The 22,627-nt window shown below is 40.3% G+C and overlaps 1 protein-coding gene across 4 annotated transcripts in view; it reads left to right on the top strand.

Moving 5' to 3' along the window:
• hecw2a (HECT, C2 and WW domain containing E3 ubiquitin protein ligase 2a) overlaps positions 1 to 21,870 on the top strand; it is a 43,819-nt gene extending 21,949 nt beyond the window's left edge. For 3 of the 4 annotated variants that reach the window (XM_020633202.2, XM_020633203.2, XM_020633201.2), the window contains 17 exons: positions 156 to 280; positions 1,493 to 1,678; positions 1,915 to 2,049; positions 3,528 to 3,627; positions 3,725 to 3,821; positions 4,155 to 4,238; positions 5,220 to 5,308; positions 5,829 to 5,949; positions 6,980 to 7,093; positions 7,623 to 7,775; positions 9,686 to 9,784; positions 11,027 to 11,156; positions 12,021 to 12,167; positions 14,624 to 14,738; positions 16,616 to 16,701; positions 17,710 to 17,822; positions 18,663 to 21,870. In XM_020633202.2, coding sequence (XP_020488858.2) covers positions 156 to 280; positions 1,493 to 1,678; positions 1,915 to 2,049; positions 3,528 to 3,627; positions 3,725 to 3,821; positions 4,155 to 4,238; positions 5,220 to 5,308; positions 5,829 to 5,949; positions 6,980 to 7,093; positions 7,623 to 7,775; positions 9,686 to 9,784; positions 11,027 to 11,156; positions 12,021 to 12,167; positions 14,624 to 14,738; positions 16,616 to 16,701; positions 17,710 to 17,822; positions 18,663 to 18,774 — 2,006 coding nt within the window. In that variant the 3' untranslated portion in view covers positions 18,775 to 21,870. Of the gene's footprint in view, positions 1 to 155; positions 281 to 1,492; positions 1,683 to 1,914; positions 2,050 to 3,527; positions 3,628 to 3,724; positions 3,822 to 4,154; positions 4,239 to 5,219; positions 5,309 to 5,828; positions 5,950 to 6,979; positions 7,094 to 7,622; positions 7,776 to 9,685; positions 9,785 to 11,026; positions 11,157 to 12,020; positions 12,168 to 14,623; positions 14,739 to 16,615; positions 16,702 to 17,709; positions 17,823 to 18,662 lie in introns of all 4 variants that reach the window. The other variant, XM_065962258.1, reaches the window with a different exon arrangement.
• Positions 21,871 to 22,627: the final 757 nt, after the last annotated feature.

The raw sequence follows: 22,627 nt of genomic DNA, 5'->3' as shown, positions 1-22,627 counted from the left end.
ATCAATTACATGACTCATCACTCAATACAATTACGATTTCTTTTCTGCTCACAAAGTCCCTGAAAGAGAAAGCTTGAATGTGTAATAATAAAATGTCTCGTGTTCTCAGCGATCTGCTTCTCTTCTCTGAGCGGCGTGTGTTGCTTTTGTTGCAGAGTACAGACGAGACAGTGCAGTCGCTCACTCCAGTGGTCGCTCGCGGCTCTCCCTGCTGCTGCAGTCCCCCAGCGCCAAGTTCCTGTGCAGCCCCGACTTCTTCACAGTGCTGCATTCAAACCCCGTCAGTCTCTCACGCTTCACTTTCTCTGTCACTTGTAACCCTGTGCCTTTTTTTTTAACATCTGTCAACATATATTTTAAAACGAAGTCGGAAATATTGATGAAAACTCACTCATCACTGTGACTGATTAATGAGCCTTAGAGGCATGGTTGGTAATTTTCTCCAGATAAACTTTTTAAGATTTTGTTTGAAATTGTCTTTAGGACCTGACAGAAATTAAAAAGGAATGAAGAAAATCTGTCATCTGTAGCAGTTGTAAGCTTATAAAACCTGACCAATGTCTGCCACGAGGTACCAATCTGATGAACCAATCAGGCGCCTCCCTGTCTCCCTGCTTGTTCTCTACTCCTTGCGTACACTAGCTCACACTCAAAACGAGTCACTGATGACTGAGTTTATACTGTGAGTTCACTTACCGCTGAATGAGACATGAGACGACATAGTTTCTACACAATGTAAGAGATGAGCTGAGGTCCACTTCTAGAGCAACAGCGCTCGTGCATGTTAGTGAGGGGGCGTGGCTTTTGAGGGAGCACAGAGGGGAGGGGGTGTAGACGAAGCACTGAGGGAATGCCACTTTCAAAATCATGCTAGTTTAAAAAAATTACCAACCCTGCCTTCAATCATCCACTGTCAGCAAGTGTTTGACATGATGGACTGCCCACAAACAGTGATCAATCATTTCAATAGCTTCTCTTCAAAACTTTTTGTATTTCACAAACATTTCAACAATATTTGGTGTAATAGTCATCTTTGACAAACAGGTAAATTTGGTATAAGATGTGCTTGATTGTCAGTAACTGTAAGGTAAAGCAAGTTCTTTGTAGAGGCATATTAAGTGTGTTAAATAACCAAGGCCAGCATTAGAATAAATAAATAAATTACTATCTTAAAATAAAGTGACAGTACAGATAAAGTTTTACCTATTTCATTTTTCAAATTTGACTACATGAGACTATTTTGAGCTCCTTTTGTGTCCGTGCAGTGCATGCTTTATGCAGCACTGATACACAAACATGCACAAACACAAATCACGTCAGAATACACAACTGGCATTTGACTTTATTATCTCAATTAAGGTTAATACCATGGATAAAGATTGCACATTCCTAAGAACACTATGACAGATCGTTTTCCATCTTTGAAGTGTTATTCTCTCATCTCCCTCCTATCCCTTTGTGTTAACTTCACCCGTCTGTCCTCTCTGCCCAGAGTGCCTACCGCATGTTTACCAGCAACACCTGCCTGAAGCACATGATCAGTAAGGTGCGTCGGGACGCTCACTACTTTGAGCGCTACCAGCACAACCGCGACCTCGTCACCTTCCTCAACATGTTTTCCAACAAACAGCTGGAGCTTCCCCGGGGCTGGGAGATGAAGCACGACCATACTGGGAAGGTAGGTGTGTGTGTTTTTGTGAGCGTGTAAACCTTCCCTTTGACTTTAAACCTTTGATTTGACCTCGACCCCAAAGTTTGTGTGGGTTTATTGATTTCAGTCTTTTCTCGGTTGTCCTCGAGTATTTTCCTCTCATCCTTACTCTCACTGTGCTGCAAGTGAGGATTTGTTTTCAGAGCACATACAGTGGAGCTTTTTTTATACATGATTGTTGCTATTTGCATCTCAATCCTCAGCCTTTCTTCGTGGATCACAACTGTCGCTCTACGACCTTCATTGACCCACGCCTGCCCCTCCAGAGCTCTCGCTCCACTGGGCTGCTGGCCCACCGCCAGCACCTGAGCCGCCAGCGCAGCCACAGCGCCGGGGAGGTGAGAGACTAGCCCCCACTGCACCACTTGTCACCTGGAGTCAACTTAAAGCTCACAGAGACACTGCAATGTTTTTTAGAGGCCAGGATGAAGGAGATGGAAAAAGATGCTCAGTGTGTTTCTGCTTTATGGGCACAGGAGGAGAAGTTATCCTGCTGTAGTCGAGTCAACAAGCAAAGAAAACTGTGCTCCTCCTAAATGCACGTTAAGGCATCGGAGGAAATTAACTGCAGTTAATTTATAACGTTCCTCTCATCCGGTACTACATTCTACTGAAATGAGGAATTATATAAATGAGTCAGGATACCTTTAACATAATAGATAACTGTTTTTTGCCTCATTAAAAAGGCTCCTGTCAGGAGTTTGTAGCTGGTTGTGAAAGAGGCTGAAATTAGTATTGATGCCTCTTTATGGTTTACAAAAGCAAACAAGAACTTAAGCGTAAAGATTGGCTTTCTCTGTACCTTAATGCCTGTAACCACTGCTGTTGGTTTGCACTCACTGACGCTGTTTCCTCCCCTTCAGATCCTTGATTGTGTTTTAATTACTCTCGGATGTCTGTCACTTCGGGTTAAAGTGTCTGCTAAATGAATTGTAGAGCTGTTGCAGTGCTTCCCACAGAATGAGATCCCTGGGCGGTGGAGTTAGCGGGGGGGGGGTTAGGGTTTGTTTTTAAATTAGTTTTTTATTTATATCAAAATAAATTAATTTTAGTTTTATCTCTCTTTAACATAAGTGCAGAAGGTTAATGAATAAATTAAAAAATAAATAAAAACAGGTCGGAAATATACTTGGCAGCCATAAATATACTTAGGCGGCCCGCCCAGGTATCGTCCATGTGTGGGAAACACTGTGTTGTTGTTGTTGTTCATTATTCTAGTTTTGGCTGGAAAACAAGCATTGACATTCCGAGATAATAAGACAAATGAGTTGAGATCTCGAGTGAACAACCAAAATGTACGTGTTGTGACGATGAAACGCAGTAAAATAAAATGTACTGATGCCTGTCTGTCCTGTCCTCACTGATGTAGCCAGTAATGTTCTGTTCAAAAGAAATCTTCTCTGATGGATTTAAGTATTTTTTATGAATAACTGTCTTTGCTGAAAAATAACCTCTGTATAGTTTGTTTTACAGGTTTGGCTTTTTGATACACATAGTCAATTGTTTATTTTGAAGATTTTTCTTAAGCTGCCATCTTGAATCTTGAATTTCTTTAAGCGTCGAGGACTTTATTGATGCTAAATGTCGAAATGTTGATTTGAGAGATGTTACAACAAGCTGCCACCTAGCATAGCGCCATACAAGCGCCATACAAGTTGTGTTGTTATGTCATATTATTCTAATCTTCACAACTTGGTATTTGTTCTGTACTTGACTGAATGGATACAAATTGCATCTTGGGCGATTGTAAACCGGAACGTGAATCTGTCTCAGAACTAGGATGAGACCTGAACAGTAGTGTCTTCTTCTGTCACAGGTAGTGGACGACTCTCGCCAGCCCAACCCGCCCGTCATGCCCCGCCCCTCCAGCACCTTCAGCGGCTCACGGAGTCAGTACCCGGATGTGGTGCCTGTGGGTAAGTCGGGCAGAATCCGGTTTTACACATGCATCAATATAACGTAAACCCACATTAAACAAAGATATAAATGCAGGTTCCTTTTTCATTTCTTCAGCCTACAATGATAAGATAGTGGCGTTTCTACGGCAACCCAACATCGTTGAGATCCTGCAGGAAAGACAACCTGAGCTCGCAAGGAACCACTCGCTCAAGTATGTCTCTGTTTTTCCTCCTTCTATGTTTTATTACTTCTCGTCGTCTTTCCCTCTCTCTCTTCCTCCCCAGCAGTCCTCCATTATCATCATCATCATCATCAGTCAACCTGAACGCCCAGTTAACCTTTAATCCTAATGGATTGTGTCAGTTTACCCCCTAATGTGTGTGTGTCTGGGTCTGTCTGTCTGTCTGTGTGTGTGTGTGTGTGTGTGTGTGTGTGTGTGTGTGTGTGTGTGTGTGTGTGTGTGTGTGTGTGTGTGTGTGTGTGTGTGTGTGTGTGTGTGTGTGTGTGTGTGTGTGTGTGTGTGTGTGTGTGTGTGTGTGTGCAGGGAGAAGGTGCAGTTTATCCGCACTGAGGGAGTCAACGGGCTGTCTCGTCTCTCCAGCGACGCTGACCTCGTCATGCTGTTAAGGTGAGGTCTGTGTGTGTGTGTGTGTGTGTGTGTGTGTGTGTGTGTGTGTGTGTGTGTGTGTGTGTGTGTGTGTGTGTGTGTGTGTGTGTACATTTGTGTGTGAGTGCACTGGTTACTGGTCACTTGTTTAAATTTCAGCTTTTGCCCCAGCTCCTCTTTGAGACACCACATTGTTCATATCTGTTTAATCTACCTATGCTAAAGATAGCCTTTTCTTCATGTATATATTTATCTCAAATCCTTAAGGTCCTTTATTGTCAGATCAGCTTTTTTGCCAACATGTCTGGAAGAATAAAAACATACTGTATTTTGTGAGGGCCGTTGAGGTTTTTATTATCCTTTTTGCTGGGAATTGAGAAATAATCAATATCTCGCTACTCTGAAGTTATGGATGACTTGTTTGTTTGTTTTTTAAAGGTACGGTTCTTTAGAATATTAAAACATAATAGTATGTTTTACAGGTGGGGAGAAAAATCGATTTATCTTCTGAGACTTTAAATCGATTCATAACTTCCAAAAATCGATCTAATCAGTCTCTCCCTGCTAACTGCTAATGCTAGTTCTTTAACTCTTTGAATTCCAAATGAAGCAGCAAGAAATTCAGCCAGTCTCACAGATGACTGGAGTAGATCCTGAAGTATGTACTAATTCAAAAATAGACATTGAATCACGAATCCAGAATCGTTTTGAATCGAAAACAGATTCTGAATCGAATCGTGACCCCAAGAATCAAAATCAAATCGAATCGTGAGACACCAAAAAAGTTCCCTGCCATAATATGTTTATTTTATGGAAGAATATAAAAGCTTACGCTCTACATGAAAAGATTGCGTCCTTTATTTACGTAGCGTAGCCAGATGTTTAGCCTGACACAGAAAAAAAACCTTTAATAACTACAGTTCTATATTATTATTATGATTATCTTATATGCCTGTGTCTTTCTGACTTGGTTTTGTATGTGCACCTCTTCTGTGTCTCCAGCTTGTTCGAGGAGGAGGTGATGTCATATGTCCCGCCATTACTCCACCCCAGTCACTGCCTCTCCGCCTCCTCTCCTCAGAGCTCCCCTGGTAAGTCTCTGTCTCAATCTGTGTTTGCATCGTCTTTATTGGCATGATACATCTTTTCTCTCCTTTATTAAATTCTTACCTTTTGATTAAATTTCACGCCTTCCGCCATGAGATTTGGTTTATATTGTCTATTTAAAGAAAATGTTCGGAGAGGGTTTCTAGAGAACACAGGATGAAATCAGTCTAACATTATCGAACAACATCATCACTCTAACTGAACACTCACAGTCCTTCCTCCACTGACTCCTGCTACATATATACTGGACAGACACAAGCAAGCTTAGTTTTCTGTCTGTACTCCCTTAAAATCAGCTGATAAACATATTAACTAAATTTTATGATTCAAAATAAACTGAGGAGAACTGATGAATGAATTCATAAATCAATGATCAATATACATCTCTATGCTTTTTACCTACACCCTCTGTTGTGCCTGTGTCTTACTTTCTTTATGCATTAAACTTTCTTTGTCATTTTTTGTCTTCTCTTTCTTTCTCTCTCTCTTTCATTTATATCTCAGGCACCCAGCGAGCAAACGCCCGAGCTCCTGCTCCCTATAAACGAGATTTTGAGGCTAAATTGAGGAACTTCTATCGGAAGCTGGAGACCAAGGGTTACGGGCAGGGACCGGGAAAAGTCAAGTAGGTTTAAATACAACTACAACTACAAGATATTTATGTATAGATGTCTTATTTAGTACTGATTCATTTTTTTTCTGTAAATGAAGAAGAGGCCTTTAATGTAGTTTACAGTGTTTACTGTTCTGAACCTTACATAAATACATAGGCTGTGCGTTTGTCACATTTAGTCACTCAGCGAGTCAGCGACAAACACCCCCTCAGATTCATTGGTGCAAGTTTGGAGCCGACTGCAGGGTTAGCTAACATGATGGTGGACGAAGTCGAAAGAGCTAGGGAAGTAGGGTTGTTGATGATTTTGAAATGGGGAAAGAAAGTCAGGAAGGGAAAATCTCCAAACGGCCTGTTTGAGCACACATTTTCTGAAAAGTGGAGCAGGAAGAAGACGAGAGAGAGGATGGATTTTTCTCAAACCTTAAATTTCTAATTACAGATTCTGCATAAAAAGACAGGATCCGTGGGTAATCAGATTTTGGAAAAGTGTTGTTTGGTTTAGCGTTTAGTGTTCTTATGTTTGGTTTGGTTGACACATGCCATGCACAACACACGATTGGGCCAGCGTTAGCTATATCGCTCATTTACATCTGTTGTCCTTGGGCAGGAAGGTCTAACAACATACATTATGACAATATAACATCAATTAAAAACAATACAAGCTTCACAAACATATTACATAAAAACAACATTGTATCTCTTTTGGAACTTCTCTGAACTTGTCTGTAGTACGAGTAGTATCGCCCACTAGCCTTTCAAGGGTCATTGGCTGAATTCAGGAAGTAAAGCAATCCGTGTAGTGAGCAAAAGATGCAGAATGCATCGAATCAAATGCGTTTCTCAGCACCATTTCTATTCTCACTTCTCAAGTTGATGGTCGGATTGTAAACAACAGCAAAACATGAGAAAGGAGGTCTTGGCCACAAAAGCTGCAACAAAAGGCCTGGAAAGATGGCCACAAAACATTACAATGAACACCAAGTCCAACACTAATGGATCTGTGCGTGTGTTTTTCATGTGTGTCTCTGGATGTTTCCAGGCTCATCATACGCAGGGATCACCTCTTGGAGGACGCCTTTAACCAGATCATGTGTTACTCTCGCAAAGACCTGCAGAGGAGTAAACTTTACGTCAGCTTTGTGGGCGAGGACGGGTGAGAAAGAAGCATTTCATACCCACTTCATTTCCTTATCACACTTCAGACAGCGCGAGTGTGAAATGTGTGTATTTGGTTACAGTAATTGATCCAGTAGAGTTTCACTCAGCATCCAGTGTTATCTGAAGTTTGAAAATGAACAATTACACACACATCTGATAAGATCCAAGCAGCTGGAACAAGTGGATGAGGAAAGGGACTTCTTCTATAAATCTTGTGAAATCAGTAGAAAGAGTAACTGAATACAAATAGCATCAATTCAGATATTATTGGGAGGATGATTGATCATTACAATATTCTTTATCATTGGTTAATTGTATCATCTTTATCCTTCATTGTTGAAAATTCAAGATGAAAGTTGGGGTGGTGTCTTTTTCTCAGAGTCTAAGAGTTTCTTTTAACTACTGTGCACACCAGATTTGAATATAATGATGATATGATATTATTTTAGCTGCAGAAGAAGTAGATAAAAGGCTAATTAACATGTGTACATATTGATATATTGTAACATGTTTGTTTGTTGCAGGCTGGACTACAGTGGACCCTCCAGAGAGTTTTTCTTCCTGGTGTCTAGAGAACTGTTCAACCCGTACTACGGCCTGTTTGAATACTCAGCCAATGACACGTACACGGTCCAGATTAGCCCCATGTCTGCCTTTGTGGACAACCACCATGAATGGTGAGGTTTCAATATGTTACTGTGCTATAGTATTTGTTTAGTAACGCTGTGCTGAAGTGGTCATGGTGTATGCTCTGACTGCTGGGTGCTGATACTGTAATAGAAGTCATTTGTGGGGTGCTGTGTGGAAATTTGGATCAGCAACCAATTTAGCCTCAGATGGATGGATGGGATGGGATGGGATGGATGGACCGTTGGATGGATGGATGGGATGGATGGATGGATAGGATTTGATGGATGAAATGGGAATGGAGGGATAAGTGATAGAACTGGAGGAAAGAGGCATAAAGGTACCGGTTCATGGATGGCGGGATTTGTGGATAAATTGAGGAAAGAAAGATCGAAAAGTAAATAGGAATCAATCAACAGACAGATTGGATTTATGGATGGATGGATGTGTATAGAAGTAAATTGATGAATGGATGGATGGATGAGTTAGATGAAAGAATGGATGAGTAGACTGATGGATGGATTACTATATGATGGATGGATGGATGGAGTGATTAATCAATAAATGGATGATGGAGGGAGGGAAGAATTATTTCCAAAGACGGATGGATCAATAGATATATCTGTGGTTGGATGGTACAAGGATTGATGGAAAGATGAATGAATGAAAGAAAGATAGATAGATGGATGGGCTGATGATAGATGTGTGGAGGGATGAATAGACAGATAATCCAATCAGTGAACTGTTGGTGAGTGATGGATGGATGGATGGATGGATGTGGTGGATGGATGACTGAATGTTTGGTGGATGGATGGCTGAGTTGGATGAATGAATGGCTGAATAGATTTGTTTATGGAGGGCTGAATGGTTGGTTGATGGATGGATGGATGGATTGATGGATGGTTGGATTGATTCATCAATAAATGGATGGATGAGGGGATGGATTGGTACATAGATGGGTGGATCAATAGATATATCCATGGATGGAACGATGGGTGGATGGTTTGATTGTTTAAAAAACCATAGATGGATGGAAAGATGGCTAGATCAATGGATTGGGGGATGTGTGGAGGGATGATGGATGATCCAGTTAGTGAACTGGTGGCGACTGGTGAATGGATGGATGGATGGTACAAGGATTGATCAAAGAATTAATAGAACTGTGGATACATTGATGAATGTATGATCCAACTTATGAATTGATGGGTAAACAACAAGACAGGTGAACCATGATATCAGAGGATGTATCAAGAAGAATTAGCACCAAAATGCACCTCTTCTGTTAGCCCGGCTGAACAGGCATTAGTCGCTGTTATACGCTTTAAGGAATGTCAATCCAATAATTTTGTTGCTGATGTTTGTGATACTTTCTAAAGTTCTCGATAAAGACAGGATATACAGGATTAGTCGTTATAAGTATGATAGTACACAAAGTCACAGTGACACATTTAAAAACAACATATAGAAAAGGATGTAAAATATAAAAGAAATGTCCTTAAGTGGTGACACTGGTGCCAGATCAGTGACTGCTGTAAGTTGCAAAGCGGTGTCTTTACCCTGCTTTGAGTCTCTGTTGTACAGACTTCAGCACTGTTCTGACTCACCGCTTTGTCCCTGCAGTAAATCTTGTGGGATTTAGTTTATTGTCATGAACAATGTCCCCATCTGGTGCATCCTGAGTTTGAAAGTCAATTTCAAATTTGACTTAAGCCTGTTAAAAGCTACATGAAAGTAGTACACACAAGCCATTCTACGTCCACAATGTTTATGCATCTGCAGAAAAGAAGAATCTAAATCAATTTGCTTTGTTATGCTGCTACTGCACTCCATCTGAAAGAGTTACCCCCTCCATCTGGCACTCAAAACCAGAAACATTTAATCTAAAAAAGAATATGAAAGGACTCTTTATCCAGATATGATGCTGGTGTGCTCACCTGTACTTTTTCTGTGTTGGGTCTAGGTTTCGCTTCAGTGGGCGTATCCTGGGCCTGGCTCTCGTCCATCAGTACCTGCTCGACGCCTTTTTTACCCGACCCTTCTACAAGGGGCTTCTTCGCATGTAAGTCCCTCAGCCTGCCTCTCCCTTACTTCCTATTCTACACCCGCCTGCAGGGCAATGTTGGCACTTCCAATCAGCTCCTCCTCACTAACTTTATGCGAGCGTGCTGAGAATATGAGTGTTTCAGTCAGGGTCTCTCAGCTAGCAGCTGGCTGGGTCTCCTATCAGAAGGAGCAGCATTCTTATTAATAGCTTCCTCCAACAGACCTCAAACCATGCCAAGTGTCTGCTGTAAGGACAGAATATTTATGCATTTATTTGTGTTCTTTTGCTCTGAAGCGACATGGATCTGTTCTTTGCTACATCATTCTTGTGAAGAAAAGGTTTTAATAATGAAAAATAAAAGTACATTAAGGACATCATACATGTTTCTGGAAATGTGTAGAATACGATTAAAAGGCGGCAAAGTCTCCAGGGGTTTGAGTTGAATCTGGGGTGCCCACTCTGAGAAGTATAGCCTCCGTACATAGTACCCGCTATTTAACCACTAGGCTATCCAGCGCCCCAATCATGACTTTCTTATGTATTTTTAAGTACAGGAAGAAATCAAGGTGACTGTTTTTTGAATAAGCACTTTTTGTTGGGCTGATTCCCCAAAATATTAAGAATTATTTATAATACCTGACGCATGATGGAAGCAGCTGTAGCAAGTTATGACATTAAAATATAAACGGCACATGGAACAAACAAATAATGCTTCATGAAAAACACTGATTCTTTTATCTGTAACCCTCCTCTGAATTCATACACAGACGTCGGTAGTGTGTTGAAAAATTGGGGGAATCAATTAATAGCTTTTCTTAGCCACCTAACTTTACTTTAAACTACTATTATTATACAATGAGGTATGGCATACCTAGATCCAATGTGCAGAAGCAACACCAATTAAACTACTTGAAACAGTTAGGACTCTAATAGTTAAGGTATATTCAGGAAAATGAAGTCAAACCCATGTATATGTATAAATAAGATGAATTTAGGATAAAAATCCTGTCGTTGTGTTTTCCCCTCTACATCCATCAGTACTCCGCATGTCTCTGTAAACAGTATGTATTTTCTCGCCATGCATCAATCTGCGCGATATATTTTACTACCTTTTGCTCTCTCACGCTGTTATACATGGGGTAACTAACCTTTAACCTATCCTCTTACAATCAGCCATGGTTTATGAACAGGGCGATCCATCAATACCTTGTTGACCCCTCTGTAAGCTCCGTGTAACCTCTGCCTGCGCTCATCCAGCCCGTGTGACCTGAGTGACCTGGAGTTCCTGGACGAGGAGTTCCACCAGAGCCTGCAGTGGATGAAGGACAACGACATTGAGGACATGCTGGACCTCACCTTCACTGTCAACGAGGAGGTCTTTGGACAGGTATGTGAGGCGGAATCAGATGTGTTCACTATCATTTGTGGTTTTCAGCCTAGTGAATATAAATCTGCATTATTATTTTACCACTTTGGTTTTACGATTAACTATTTACTGAGTCAAATTGCTCTTGGTGATTGCATCAGCAGGAGGCTGCAACCTCATATCTGCAAACAAATGCGCCCGCTCAAAATACGTCCACAAGACCTGCTTTTTTGTGCTACTTTTATTTTTTTATGTGGTTTATAATATTTGGGAAAGATCTCTGGAGAGATAAACCTCTTTTATAGCAAAGATTTCACCTTTTTCAACCAGGAACAGCTCTTGCATTTCTCTCTCACACAACAACGTTTTGACAAAATATTAATATTACCTCACAAAAACACGGGAGATTTGGTCCACCTCTGCCTCAGGTTTGCCTTTCCAAATAGTTCAAATTGATATAAAGTCAGATCAGTCTTAAGAAGAATAAATGCCAACAGAAGGATTTACAAATATATTTGAGGATTTATATGTAAGGCTCTCTTTAACAGGAAATATTTGTCCTTCTTTACAAGTGTAAATCACATGTAAATGGGTTCATACATTTCTGATGCACACACAAAAATGTGTTGTTTACACATTACACATTACACATTAAGTAACTCAAAGTAACACACAAAGAAATGACGGATCGATGCAGCAGAGAAGCAGCTCCTTTGTTCTGTTAAAAACAGTTGTATTAGTTCAGGGAGTTTGGAACGAAAAATTAAACTACCGGAGAAAACCCAAAGCTTCTTGTACCTCAAATAAGAAAAAAGAAAATGTCCCATGATTAAAAATAAAAGTTGCATTTGATCATGAAGTTTCTGTGTGTCTCTGTTTCTGCAGATTACGGAGAGAGAGCTGAAGCCGGGCGGGGCTGGTATCCCTGTCTCAGAGAAGAACAAGAAGGAGTACATCGAGCGTATGGTGAAGTGGCGTATCGAGAGAGGAGTGGCCCAGCAGACGGAGAGCCTGGTCAGAGGCTTCTATGAGGTACAGAACTTAACATCAGCGTCATTGAGGCTACGCTAAGCTCTTATACAGATAGTGAGAAGGCTTTTTTTCTTTAAAGCACATAATGGCTGTTTTAGACTCTCTGACAGGATCGTTGATCAATACCAGTGACGCTGTGATTGCGTCACTGAATCAGGTGCTCAGGATCCTTTTTTTTTTGTTCAAAGGGTCATCCAATATCTGGCATTTTCAGATGAGGATGAAGAGGCTAAAAATAGTTCAATCAATTAATACAAAAGAGCGAGAGACAAAACAGAATTGAATTCCATGAATCTTGATATATTTGCTATTCGCCTGACAGCAGTGTTTGATCTTTGCTCTTTCTTGTTAACGTATCTATCACCATGGAGATGCAGAGGAAATGAAAACAAATCAATTAAAAACAAGATGCCGTAGATAACTGAGTGTTGAGAACGCCGTCCCCTGACTTTGTGTTACCACAGCTCTCTCCAAGTCCCTGAAGACTGAAACAAATCAACACAAATAGGAAAGAAGAAAAGCACATGCTCAGTACATGACATTAAAAATAAGAAAACATTAAGCCTGCTTGAATATTTAATACTGATGATTAATTAAGTTATCAAATAAGCAGACAGACTGTTTTTGTGTTGGCTTATATTCACATATCCATCATTCAATCAATCAATCACACCTCAACTATTCTCGAAAGGACTCTGAGGTTTCCCTCATTTCCAATATCATCGATATTACAAGCACAGTAAAACAAGCAGAAACAACGACAACAAACACTTACAAATCTATGACAAAAGCCACTGAGGTCCATTAAAAACAGTCCCAATTAGAAACAAAGTGGCTAGAAATCAAATTCCTAAACTCTGCAGGAGAGGGAAGACCTCCAATCTTCAGAGTCTGCTGGAGGGCGCTCCGTGAAATTGGGGCATCAAAAGAAAATGCCATTTTACCGAGTTCAGTAAAAACTTGAGGGACTTTAAGAATGAGCCAATTCATAATAATTATTAATAATAATAATAATTACAGTGAACAAAAAGGCTACACGGCCAAAAGAGCTGCTCAGTTATTCACAATGGCAATTTTATCGTGAAATGAGAATACTCAAAATAATTATCCAAACATGTCATGCTTTCTCACTCAGCATGGGTACATTTCACTCATTACATTGAGGGTCTGGGTATAATGTTCATGCTTTCACATCATTTCTCTGCAGTCAGCTCAAGCTAGCTCTCAGCTTGATTAACCCTCAGATGACCCCCCTAGTTAACTGGTGCAACAAAGTTTTTTTCATTTTGGATTCAGGAGGGAGAGGAGAGTTTCAAACCTGAAGAACAGCAATTCAGTTCAGTGATAGCTTATATAAATGCTTTAATAGTTCTTTAAACTTCATACTGTATCATTATAGCAATATTGAAAAATGTTATCCCATACTGTTTATTTTTCTCATATCGTGAAAGCCTAATGGACAATATGATGATAAAATTATAAACTTTTTACATCTTGTTTTCTCTTCATAGAAAATAAGAGAATTCAAAATAGACTAAATATGGAGGAAACAATAGTATAAGGATATCTATTCAATATACTAAAGGAAAAAACAGTAGGTTTATATCCTCTTGTGGTAGTGGTACAATAGCACGTCTTTAAAATGTATTCGTTGGAGTGTCGACTGAACAGCAAAACATTTAAAAACAAGTTTACAAGAAGATGACTTGAGTAAGTGATAGCACATAAAGTCAGAGTGTAACACGTCAAAAAAATGTAAGACATAAAAAAAAACCTTTTAGTTCTGTGGACTTGGATGTTACAGGAAGTATGGTCTGAAAATCTACCAGGAAGTATGGGAATTAGAATCTGCCATAGAATGTAATGTAAAATATGCAGCTGTTTATATAAACCATCTCAATGCACAGAAAGGTTTGGATTTAAATCTAAGGACACATCTGTTCAAACTCTGGATAATGAGAGGTACAAGTGTGTGAATTTCTCTTAAATATGTACATGGGAGTCGGAGAATGAAGTCTAGTGTATAACTGGGAGGATATGGATCTTGATGTCTGATAGTGCTTAACAAGCTCAAAATGACTGAAATCGAAATCTGAAATCTGGACTTGTGCTCATATTCTGCTTTCAGAACTGGTACTAATCCAAACCCCTGTTAAGTACTTTGCCTCACAGGTTGTCAGATAAACAAGGCTTTGTGTGATACATTTGTGTAAATGTGACTTCCAATGCCTCAGTTTGTTAAACAAATCAAATCCAACATGTTCTGTAAACAAACTGGTGGAAGTGTTTATCCCTCTGCTATCGTCTTGTTTTTTCCACTGTGAGAATCCACTTCTACTCCCTTCTCTCCAGACTCCTAAATTCCCCCAAACAATCTGTTGTATGAGTGAAGACTATAGAGTTTAAAGAACAGGCTGTGTCATGACTCACACTGTGTGTTGATGTGTGTTCGTTAGGTGGTGGACGTGCGTCTGGTGTCCGTATTTGATGCCAGGGAGCTGGAGCTGGTGATTGCTGGCACTGCAGAGATCGACCTGGCAGACTGGAGGAACAACACGGAGTACAGAGGAGGTATGTAAAAGCTGCAGGAAAGCAATGAGCCAACAGAGCAGAGATGTAGAGGAAAAGTGTTCATGGCACACTGACAGCAAGGTGAGACAAAACTCAGCAAAGTCAAATGGAAACACTGGCTCATGTTCAAGTGACTTTTTCATTCACAACTTCAGGCTGCAACTTCAGCGAGCAGGGCTCAGTGCAAAACTTGTGTCTCTGCTTTTTTGTGTATCAGGGGGAAAGAATGCAAAGTTTAGCTTATGCTACTTTTGTTGGAGGTTATCGCTAACTAGGTTTACACATACTGTACAGGTTTTTGCATGATTAGAATAGTAGAATAGAAAATATATAATGTAAACAGGAGCACTTCTGCTGTCAGGAAGCCTGAAACAAATCACATGTTCTAATTTGAAATGGGTTTGACCAAGAAAACCTCATTAAGAATCTCATTTTCAAGAGTTTCCTGGCTAAGACAGGCAGCAGCACAATAAACAAGTTACAGACATGGAGAACAGAGTAATTACAAACTCAGATCAACACGCCCTGAGTCACAGAGCAGAAAGTCATCAGTCAAAACATCTACAAACCTGACACGTCTTCTTCCAGTGTCTATAATCTACTTTTAAAAAGATTTAAAGAGACCAGCTGCCCCACACACAAATCCTCCTGCAGGAGATTCCCGGCTGCACAAGCAGCGAACCTGAATCTCCTTTTCTTGTTTCAAAATGCACTTTGAGGACAGATAACAAGAACACGTTTTGTCACTGGGTGTCAGAGCGAAGACTGAGGCTTCCAGCACTTTTCACATGAATAAAATTACACAAGTATGAGGCTAGCATGTTAGGTAAAGTCTTATAAATTAGTACATGCTGATTTAGTCTACAAAGAGACAATGCGGGCCAGCCAAGTCATTCAAACAGAGTACAGTGATAAATTAGGACCCTGAGATTTGTTTTGAAACAAGTTAGTGCTTCCTGATCCGTATCCAAAGATTTAAGGCATTGAGAAGATGAATGTACATATAAAAACAAATCCATAATCGATCAGAGGATTAAAAAAACAGCAACAAGTCGTTTTGTGCAGCGCTGGAAAAACAAGACTTGTAAGTAAAACCCAACAACTTTTTACAACTTGAGGCTTGAAAGACCAAGTTCAAAAGTACTGAAAAGTAGTAATGATTACTAGATAACTTTTCTACTATATCTGCGTCTTTCAGGTGTACTAAGGTGCAAAAGTAGTGAACAAAAGTCAAAAGAGAAAATGGAAAATAAACTTAAAAAACATTTAGGATTTGTTAAAAGGTTAAACAGAACAACAGTCCGATAAAATAGTTACTAAGTAAACGTATATTAATCCTTGTGATTATTGCTGTTATTATTTAAAATGCTTATGCTACAATGAGTAGTGACTCTTCAGATTGAGAGTTCATTTCATCCTATATTTAACGACTGTATTAGTCTTTACTGTAATGCTTTTTATAATGAGCTCTGAATCATTGGGGAGGTATGCTTTTTAATTATTGTAATAGATATTGTGTTCAGTACGAGCATGGGAGTGCCAGTGTCCAAACCATTTATAAGAGATCACATTAAAAGGCTTTTTAAAGGTCTGGCCAATCCCAGTTGAGAGGCCGCCAGCAGCAAGTAAGACAAGAGAACTCAATCTGACAATCGGCTATGACTCACTGCGAGCCTCTTTTAATAGATGAATCGACTGGGACGGACCAAACAGCTCCGGCCATTAAACATTAAACAGCAAGAAACCATTCAAAAATTACAGAGGATGATGTGAGTGAGCCGGGAGGTGGCGAGAGGAGCAGCGAAGAACAGAGGGGACGGAAGGCCTTATTTGTTATTCATCTGACTCATGCACCATCATCATCTATCTCCCCTTAGGTTACCATGACAACCACATAGTGATTCGCTGGTTCTGGGCAGCTGTGGAGAGGTTCAACAATGAGCAGAGGCTGAGACTGCTGCAGGTACGGCACGTGGGTGACCGCATGCACACGGACTGCCCCCGTGTGGAGGCCCGGGGCGCTGCAGGCACTGCAGAGTCGTGCTCGAGACTGCAGAGAGATGATACTTTGATCTATCCATCATGTAGCCACGGGGTAGCCAACTGCTGCATGCAGTTTGCAGTTATCATCGAAGAAAATAAAATCCCAGTAGATGGAATCCTATAATTTAAAAACCCGGCCGTGTGTTTTCATATATCAGTCCTAAACGTCGAATAGATTTTTTTTTTTTTTTTTAAAAAGGGGTTTGGAATTGTTCCAGTAAACCGCCTCAGCCATCAGCTGCCACACAACTATGATGACTGCAATGTAGCCCCTGCAGGAGAGCGAGCCTGCTTATAGAAACTCAACTAACACAAATGTTTTTGACAGACAGGCTCAGATGGTAATTCTAAGACTCTAAAGCCACAACTTAAAGGATCCCATTGACATAAATCAGTCATTTTGCCTCTAAAATCAAAGGGAGGAGCTGGTCTACCGCTGCCCTGATCAGTTGTTCTTTTTGTGTGTTAATGTCCGTTTAGCAAATATTGTGTTTGGAGTAAACGGAATATTTGAACCATGAAATTCACACAAAAATTAAAACAAATAATTCAGGCAGCAAAACATTCAGCTTCCTTTTCTCTGTGAGGTAAACTTACAGTTGTTGGGATGAAGTCTGGTGTTTTTGAAGACAGCTCTGTAACCTCTGTTTCTGATTTAGAATAAAGTCACTGTTCTACAAGAAGGTGTAACCATGTAGGGATCATTTAAATAATGCAGTCAGACAATTTAAGATAACAATCTGAGCCTGAGAGTGACAGAAAACACATCTTATTGATCTAGCAGATTTGCCTGCATAAGTAATTTGTTATCCCATGCAGCTTCTCTATCTATTAACCTTTTAAGTTCTGAATGTTTTAAATATTGCTTTTGTTTTTCTGTTGCTGCTTTCATACTTTTGTTTTTTTTTGTCTTGCCCCTTCCTTCTAGTTTGTGACGGGCACCTCCAGTATTCCTTACGAGGGATTTGCTTCGTTACGGGGCAGTAATGGACCCCGCAGATTCTGTGTGGAGAAGTGGGGGAAGATCACCTCTTTACCCAGGTAGGATGTGATTCTGGATCCGATTGAAAACACTTCTGGACTCTTCAAAAATCTTGTGTTCTAGCTGGAAAGTTCGGTACCTATCTTATTCCTCCAAGGTTAAGACTACTGTTTTGATTTTTTTCCCATGCATATATTTTTAAAAGCCTTTCAAAGTTGTAAAACTACATATTTAACACAGGATTAAACTGTGACAAAATATGCTAGAGTCTGCACAGTAAGACATAAAAGATTACTTTTGCATTAAGCAATATAATCTATCAAATAAACAATATACTGTTTTCAGATAATCGTCCACTAACTAATGGGAGACATTGTTTCATTTAAAAAATGCAGAAAACCCTAAAAACAAAAGTTTCTAAACATTCCCATGTAATTACAATTCACAATCCTGATGTGCCCTGTGATTGGCTGGGGAACAGTCCAGGATGTAACCCCGCCTCTCACTCAATGACAGCTGGGATCGGCCCTAGCCCCCCGCGACCCCAAACGGGAAAAGCGGTAAAGATAAGGGATGGATGGATGGATAAATCCTGATGGCCTATTTATACACTTCAAACCTGATTTGGTATCTGAAGCTGTCACCTTGTTTTGGTTACTTCATTTCGTGGTGATCAGATCATCACCTCTGAAAACTTTAACCTTAAGTAAAAAAAATACCTAAAGGAACACCATGTCCTCTCTATCGGATAAATGTTAACATTATTAAACTGGAAATGCAGATCTGATTTCAGAGCTGTTGTATCAGATCACATGTGTCTCAAGACTGACTGACAGCTGAGTCATCCTGTCATTCATCTGCTGATCTTTTATTCTGTGTGTTTGTGTGTGTCTCCATAGGGCTCATACTTGCTTTAATCGTCTGGACCTCCCACCTTACCCCTCCTTTTCCATGCTCTATGAGAAGCTCGTCACTGCTGTGGAGGAGACGAGCACGTTCGGTTTGGAGTAACGTCCAATCAGCTTTCACACAGGTTTACTTTTTGGAGACAGAACAATCAAACCTTATTGACTGAGGAGAGAAACCTGGAAAATAAAAACCTATATCCTCAAAAAGGCAACTAACCCATCCTATGGATTACTCTGCTGTGTTTTCAGACTGGCTTTTTTGTCACTCGGCATGCAAGCTTCAATCGATTCTCCGCCTTTCTCTCATATCGAAGAGGAAGTGAGCACGGTTTGGAAGAAAGGCAGAAAATCAGAGGAGGGTTTGGTAAGCTCTGTAGTACAATCGCTTGTTTTCATGGTTACCTTTGTTCATTGAGCCACATGTGTGCTTTATCTCCTAAGTTAATGGCCTTGTTTACTGGATTTCTAGCACCCCCTCCTCCTCCTCCTCGTCCTCCTCCAAACTGCACCTCAGAGACAGCTGCTCAAAATCCACTAAGCCCCCTTCTCCCTCTCTGGACCTCTAAACTGTGTCCTCTCTGCACTGAGGTTGCGTCATTTTGAACTATAATACACACATACTGATCACCTTTGCACAAAACACACACAAACATGGGACATTTCCTTTTTTTATTATGCAAACTGGTGTTTCCCCTATGTATGTATTTTTTATCAGAATGGAAAGAAATGACATTTTAGGTGTTGGCTGGACCTCTATTGATGCCTGCGTGAAGGGGATACACTAGGTTGCACGCTTACACATATAAACATACATAAAATACATAAAAAGAGATGTTTTGAGAGAAAATACACTTTTTTCACATTTTTGATTCCTTAAAAAGGGGGAAAATCTACAAAAAAAAATATGTTGGTGACATTTATGGACAGTGTCATCGACCCATTGTGATAATGACGGCAGGTTCTGGTCAGGACTGTTACCGTAGAAACTGAGAGATTAGAGCTCTTAAGATACATCTAAATACGCAACCGTGTTTCTGCATTTACTCTTCAGCCAATGTCATATTCAAAAACACATGACGACAGTGTTACAGCATTAGCCTTGATGCTGTGATTGCACTTTCTTACGGTCTAACTCACCACACAATACAAATACATTTACTGACAGTTTAATAGAAGTGCAGGGTTCCTCTCTTTCAAACCGCTCCTCAACTCATCATGAGCAATAGAGGCATTTTCTCACTCGGACAGATGACGTCTGCCCATTACTCTGACACACGGCGTCCTTCTCACTGATCTAATCGCCTCCCGCCCCATGAAAAGTGATGAATGTACCAAATAAGTGACTGAATGTATGGACCTTGAGTGACTGTGTTTTGCCCTTTCGAGGAAGATTTGAAGAGGAGGGGTAGGAATGAGGACGCACTTCACTCGACGTCGGCACCTTGATTGAGCCCTGTGGAAAGCTGAAAGGACACGAGCCTGGCGTCATCCAGGTTACTCGTTGAGGGTGCTTTGACGGGACCTTTTTTAGTGCCTCTTTGGTTTTCCATGAAGCCATGAAGTGAAATTTCATACGGGAAGCTGTTTTTGTTTCCTTGAACAAGTTTGACCAGATCCATGTGTCTCACAAATCAAAGATGGTGTAACTTCAAGAGCTGCTGTTTCATTCCCTTAACAGATATCAACAGCAGGTGGCAGCAGTGTGTCCTCTCATCACTATAGTACATTCATAGCAAATAACTGGTGATTTTCTCCTTCTCAAAAGACCTGTCCAGGTGTTAAAGGGATGTCGGAAGGAATCATGAACCAGCCTTTTGGGCTAAATGGATGATGTATTTCAGAACTTTTGGCATACAAGTCCATGCCAGACAATAGTTTTGTCTTGAAAGCATGTGATAAAGAAATTTCTCTAACTGTTAAGTGCACGACACAAACCCTGAGGACCCTCACACACTTTCTTACATGCACACAAACACACACACACACACACACACACACACACACACACACACACACACTAATACACGTACTTGTTTTCTATGGGGTGCATGCAAGATTACACCTACTGTACAGAGTCCTGTTGGAGTTAGACCACAGGGGCTGGGAGAGAGACAGAGCCTCACATGTGATGCAGCATGTGGAGGCAGACTTTCCTCACCCAGCCCCCCCTCTCCCAGTCCAATACTGCATGCGGGATCTCCTCTGTCAGCTCTGTGAGCTGTGCTGGGGCAGAAACCCCTAGATGGCGTTGTGTACTAGCTCGATATTGCATGCTGAAATAGTGCAACACACTGTCCTTACTAGCTTTTTTGCATGAGGATATCGCTATCCATTCAGAAAAAGGGGTGAGGGAGCTGGTCAAGTTGTGTCACTTTGGTTGTGGCGCTCACTTGAGGCATGCGTCCTTATGCTTACCTGACACTGTCATACCCTGAGTGTTACACTCGGGGGAGCAGGGTGTAGGAAATACTGGTAGGTGCTTAGTTTTAGCTCTGGGAATGGACAATGTGTGAATGCCGTAGTTTGTTTTCTCTATGACAGTGTAACGGCAAGTATCTCGGCAGCATGTTTCAAAGATGTTGTTACTTTCACATGTGCGTGTCTGCCTATCTTAGTAATAGGTCCATGGTTATGGTTCATTGTGAATCAGCGATGATTCAATAGGGCTGTTTTTGATTCTGTGAAACGTGAGAGCACATGTAAGTGTACCATGTGTGAGGTCCTGTTTGTCTCTTTGTATATAAATGTATATGTATGTCTGTCCTCTTGTGTGTGTATAAATATATATTTTGCACCGAATGTACCAAAGGTTTGGGGCTTGCAAAGTCAACCATTAGGCCTGCTCTCTCTTTCAGTCTAACACTCACATCCCACTTGTGGCTTCTGCCAAACCCTTACAGAGATCACCTCATGTTGGCTTGAAGGGCAGATTTGTGGCATGGGCAGCAACGCTTCACATTAGGATATAGCTCATTTACTCGGTCAGTTTGATGTTTTCTGCAGCAGAAGACTGGTACAGTAAGATTGACTACTTGCTCTTCGTCTGAATGAAGACAGCCGTACATCTCGTCTTTCTTAGTTCATTTCTGACAGGACCCGGCTCCAGTTTTCAGAATTCCACTCTATGCAAAGCTCCTGTATGTGTGTCTCCATCTCACCCCGATGATTGTAATAAAAGAGAAAATATGGCAAATTTTGATTAACGATACATGAGCCTTATTTGTCTTTTACGGGAGTTTAGTCTGGAATCATTGAGGAACTATTCATCCATTTTAATTGGAAATAGACAGTTGTGACAGTTTGCTGACTTAATACCGTATTACATTACATTTATGGAGTATATTTTTACAGGTTACACACCCTTTTATTTATTCATTCATATTTACCACAGTTGTAAATTACAATTGTTGGAATCAAATTTGCATTCCTCAGCAGAAAGAAGAATTTCCTTAAAGGAAATCAGAAAGGCATTTACAAGAAATACATAAAAAATGTAGGAAAAAATAAAAAAAATAATCAGAATCAGTTGTATTGATACACAAAGAATTTGACTTTAGTGAACTGTGCTCTCTATGTACAAAAGTACAACATTAAATATCAACAATAAAAACAAAATAAGCAAAGACTAATGTGTACAAGACTAAATGAGACAATAATGCATTGGTGAGTAGTGAAAAAAATGCTGAAATAAATACAATAGAATATGTTATTATGTATCAGATAGGTTAATATACATTAGGTAGAGAGTTTTTACATAATTAACATTAAACAGTGTGCATAGATGGATATCTGATTAGTGGGACAACAATAGTATTTACATGGTTAAGTTAGTGACCATGAAATTGGTTTAAATAATAATAAAATATACATAAATCTAAGGCAAAGCATCTTAACATTCCTCACACATCAATTTTAAGTTTATGTAAAAAATTCTCATCATTAGACTCCAACTTAGA

This window comes from Labrus bergylta, chromosome 13 (assembly GCF_963930695.1).
Source record: "Labrus bergylta chromosome 13, fLabBer1.1, whole genome shotgun sequence".
Classification (NCBI taxonomy): Eukaryota; Metazoa; Chordata; class Actinopteri; order Labriformes; family Labridae; genus Labrus; species Labrus bergylta.
Note: the sequence above shows the minus strand (reverse complement) of the source record. Positions and strands in the feature narration are given on the sequence as shown.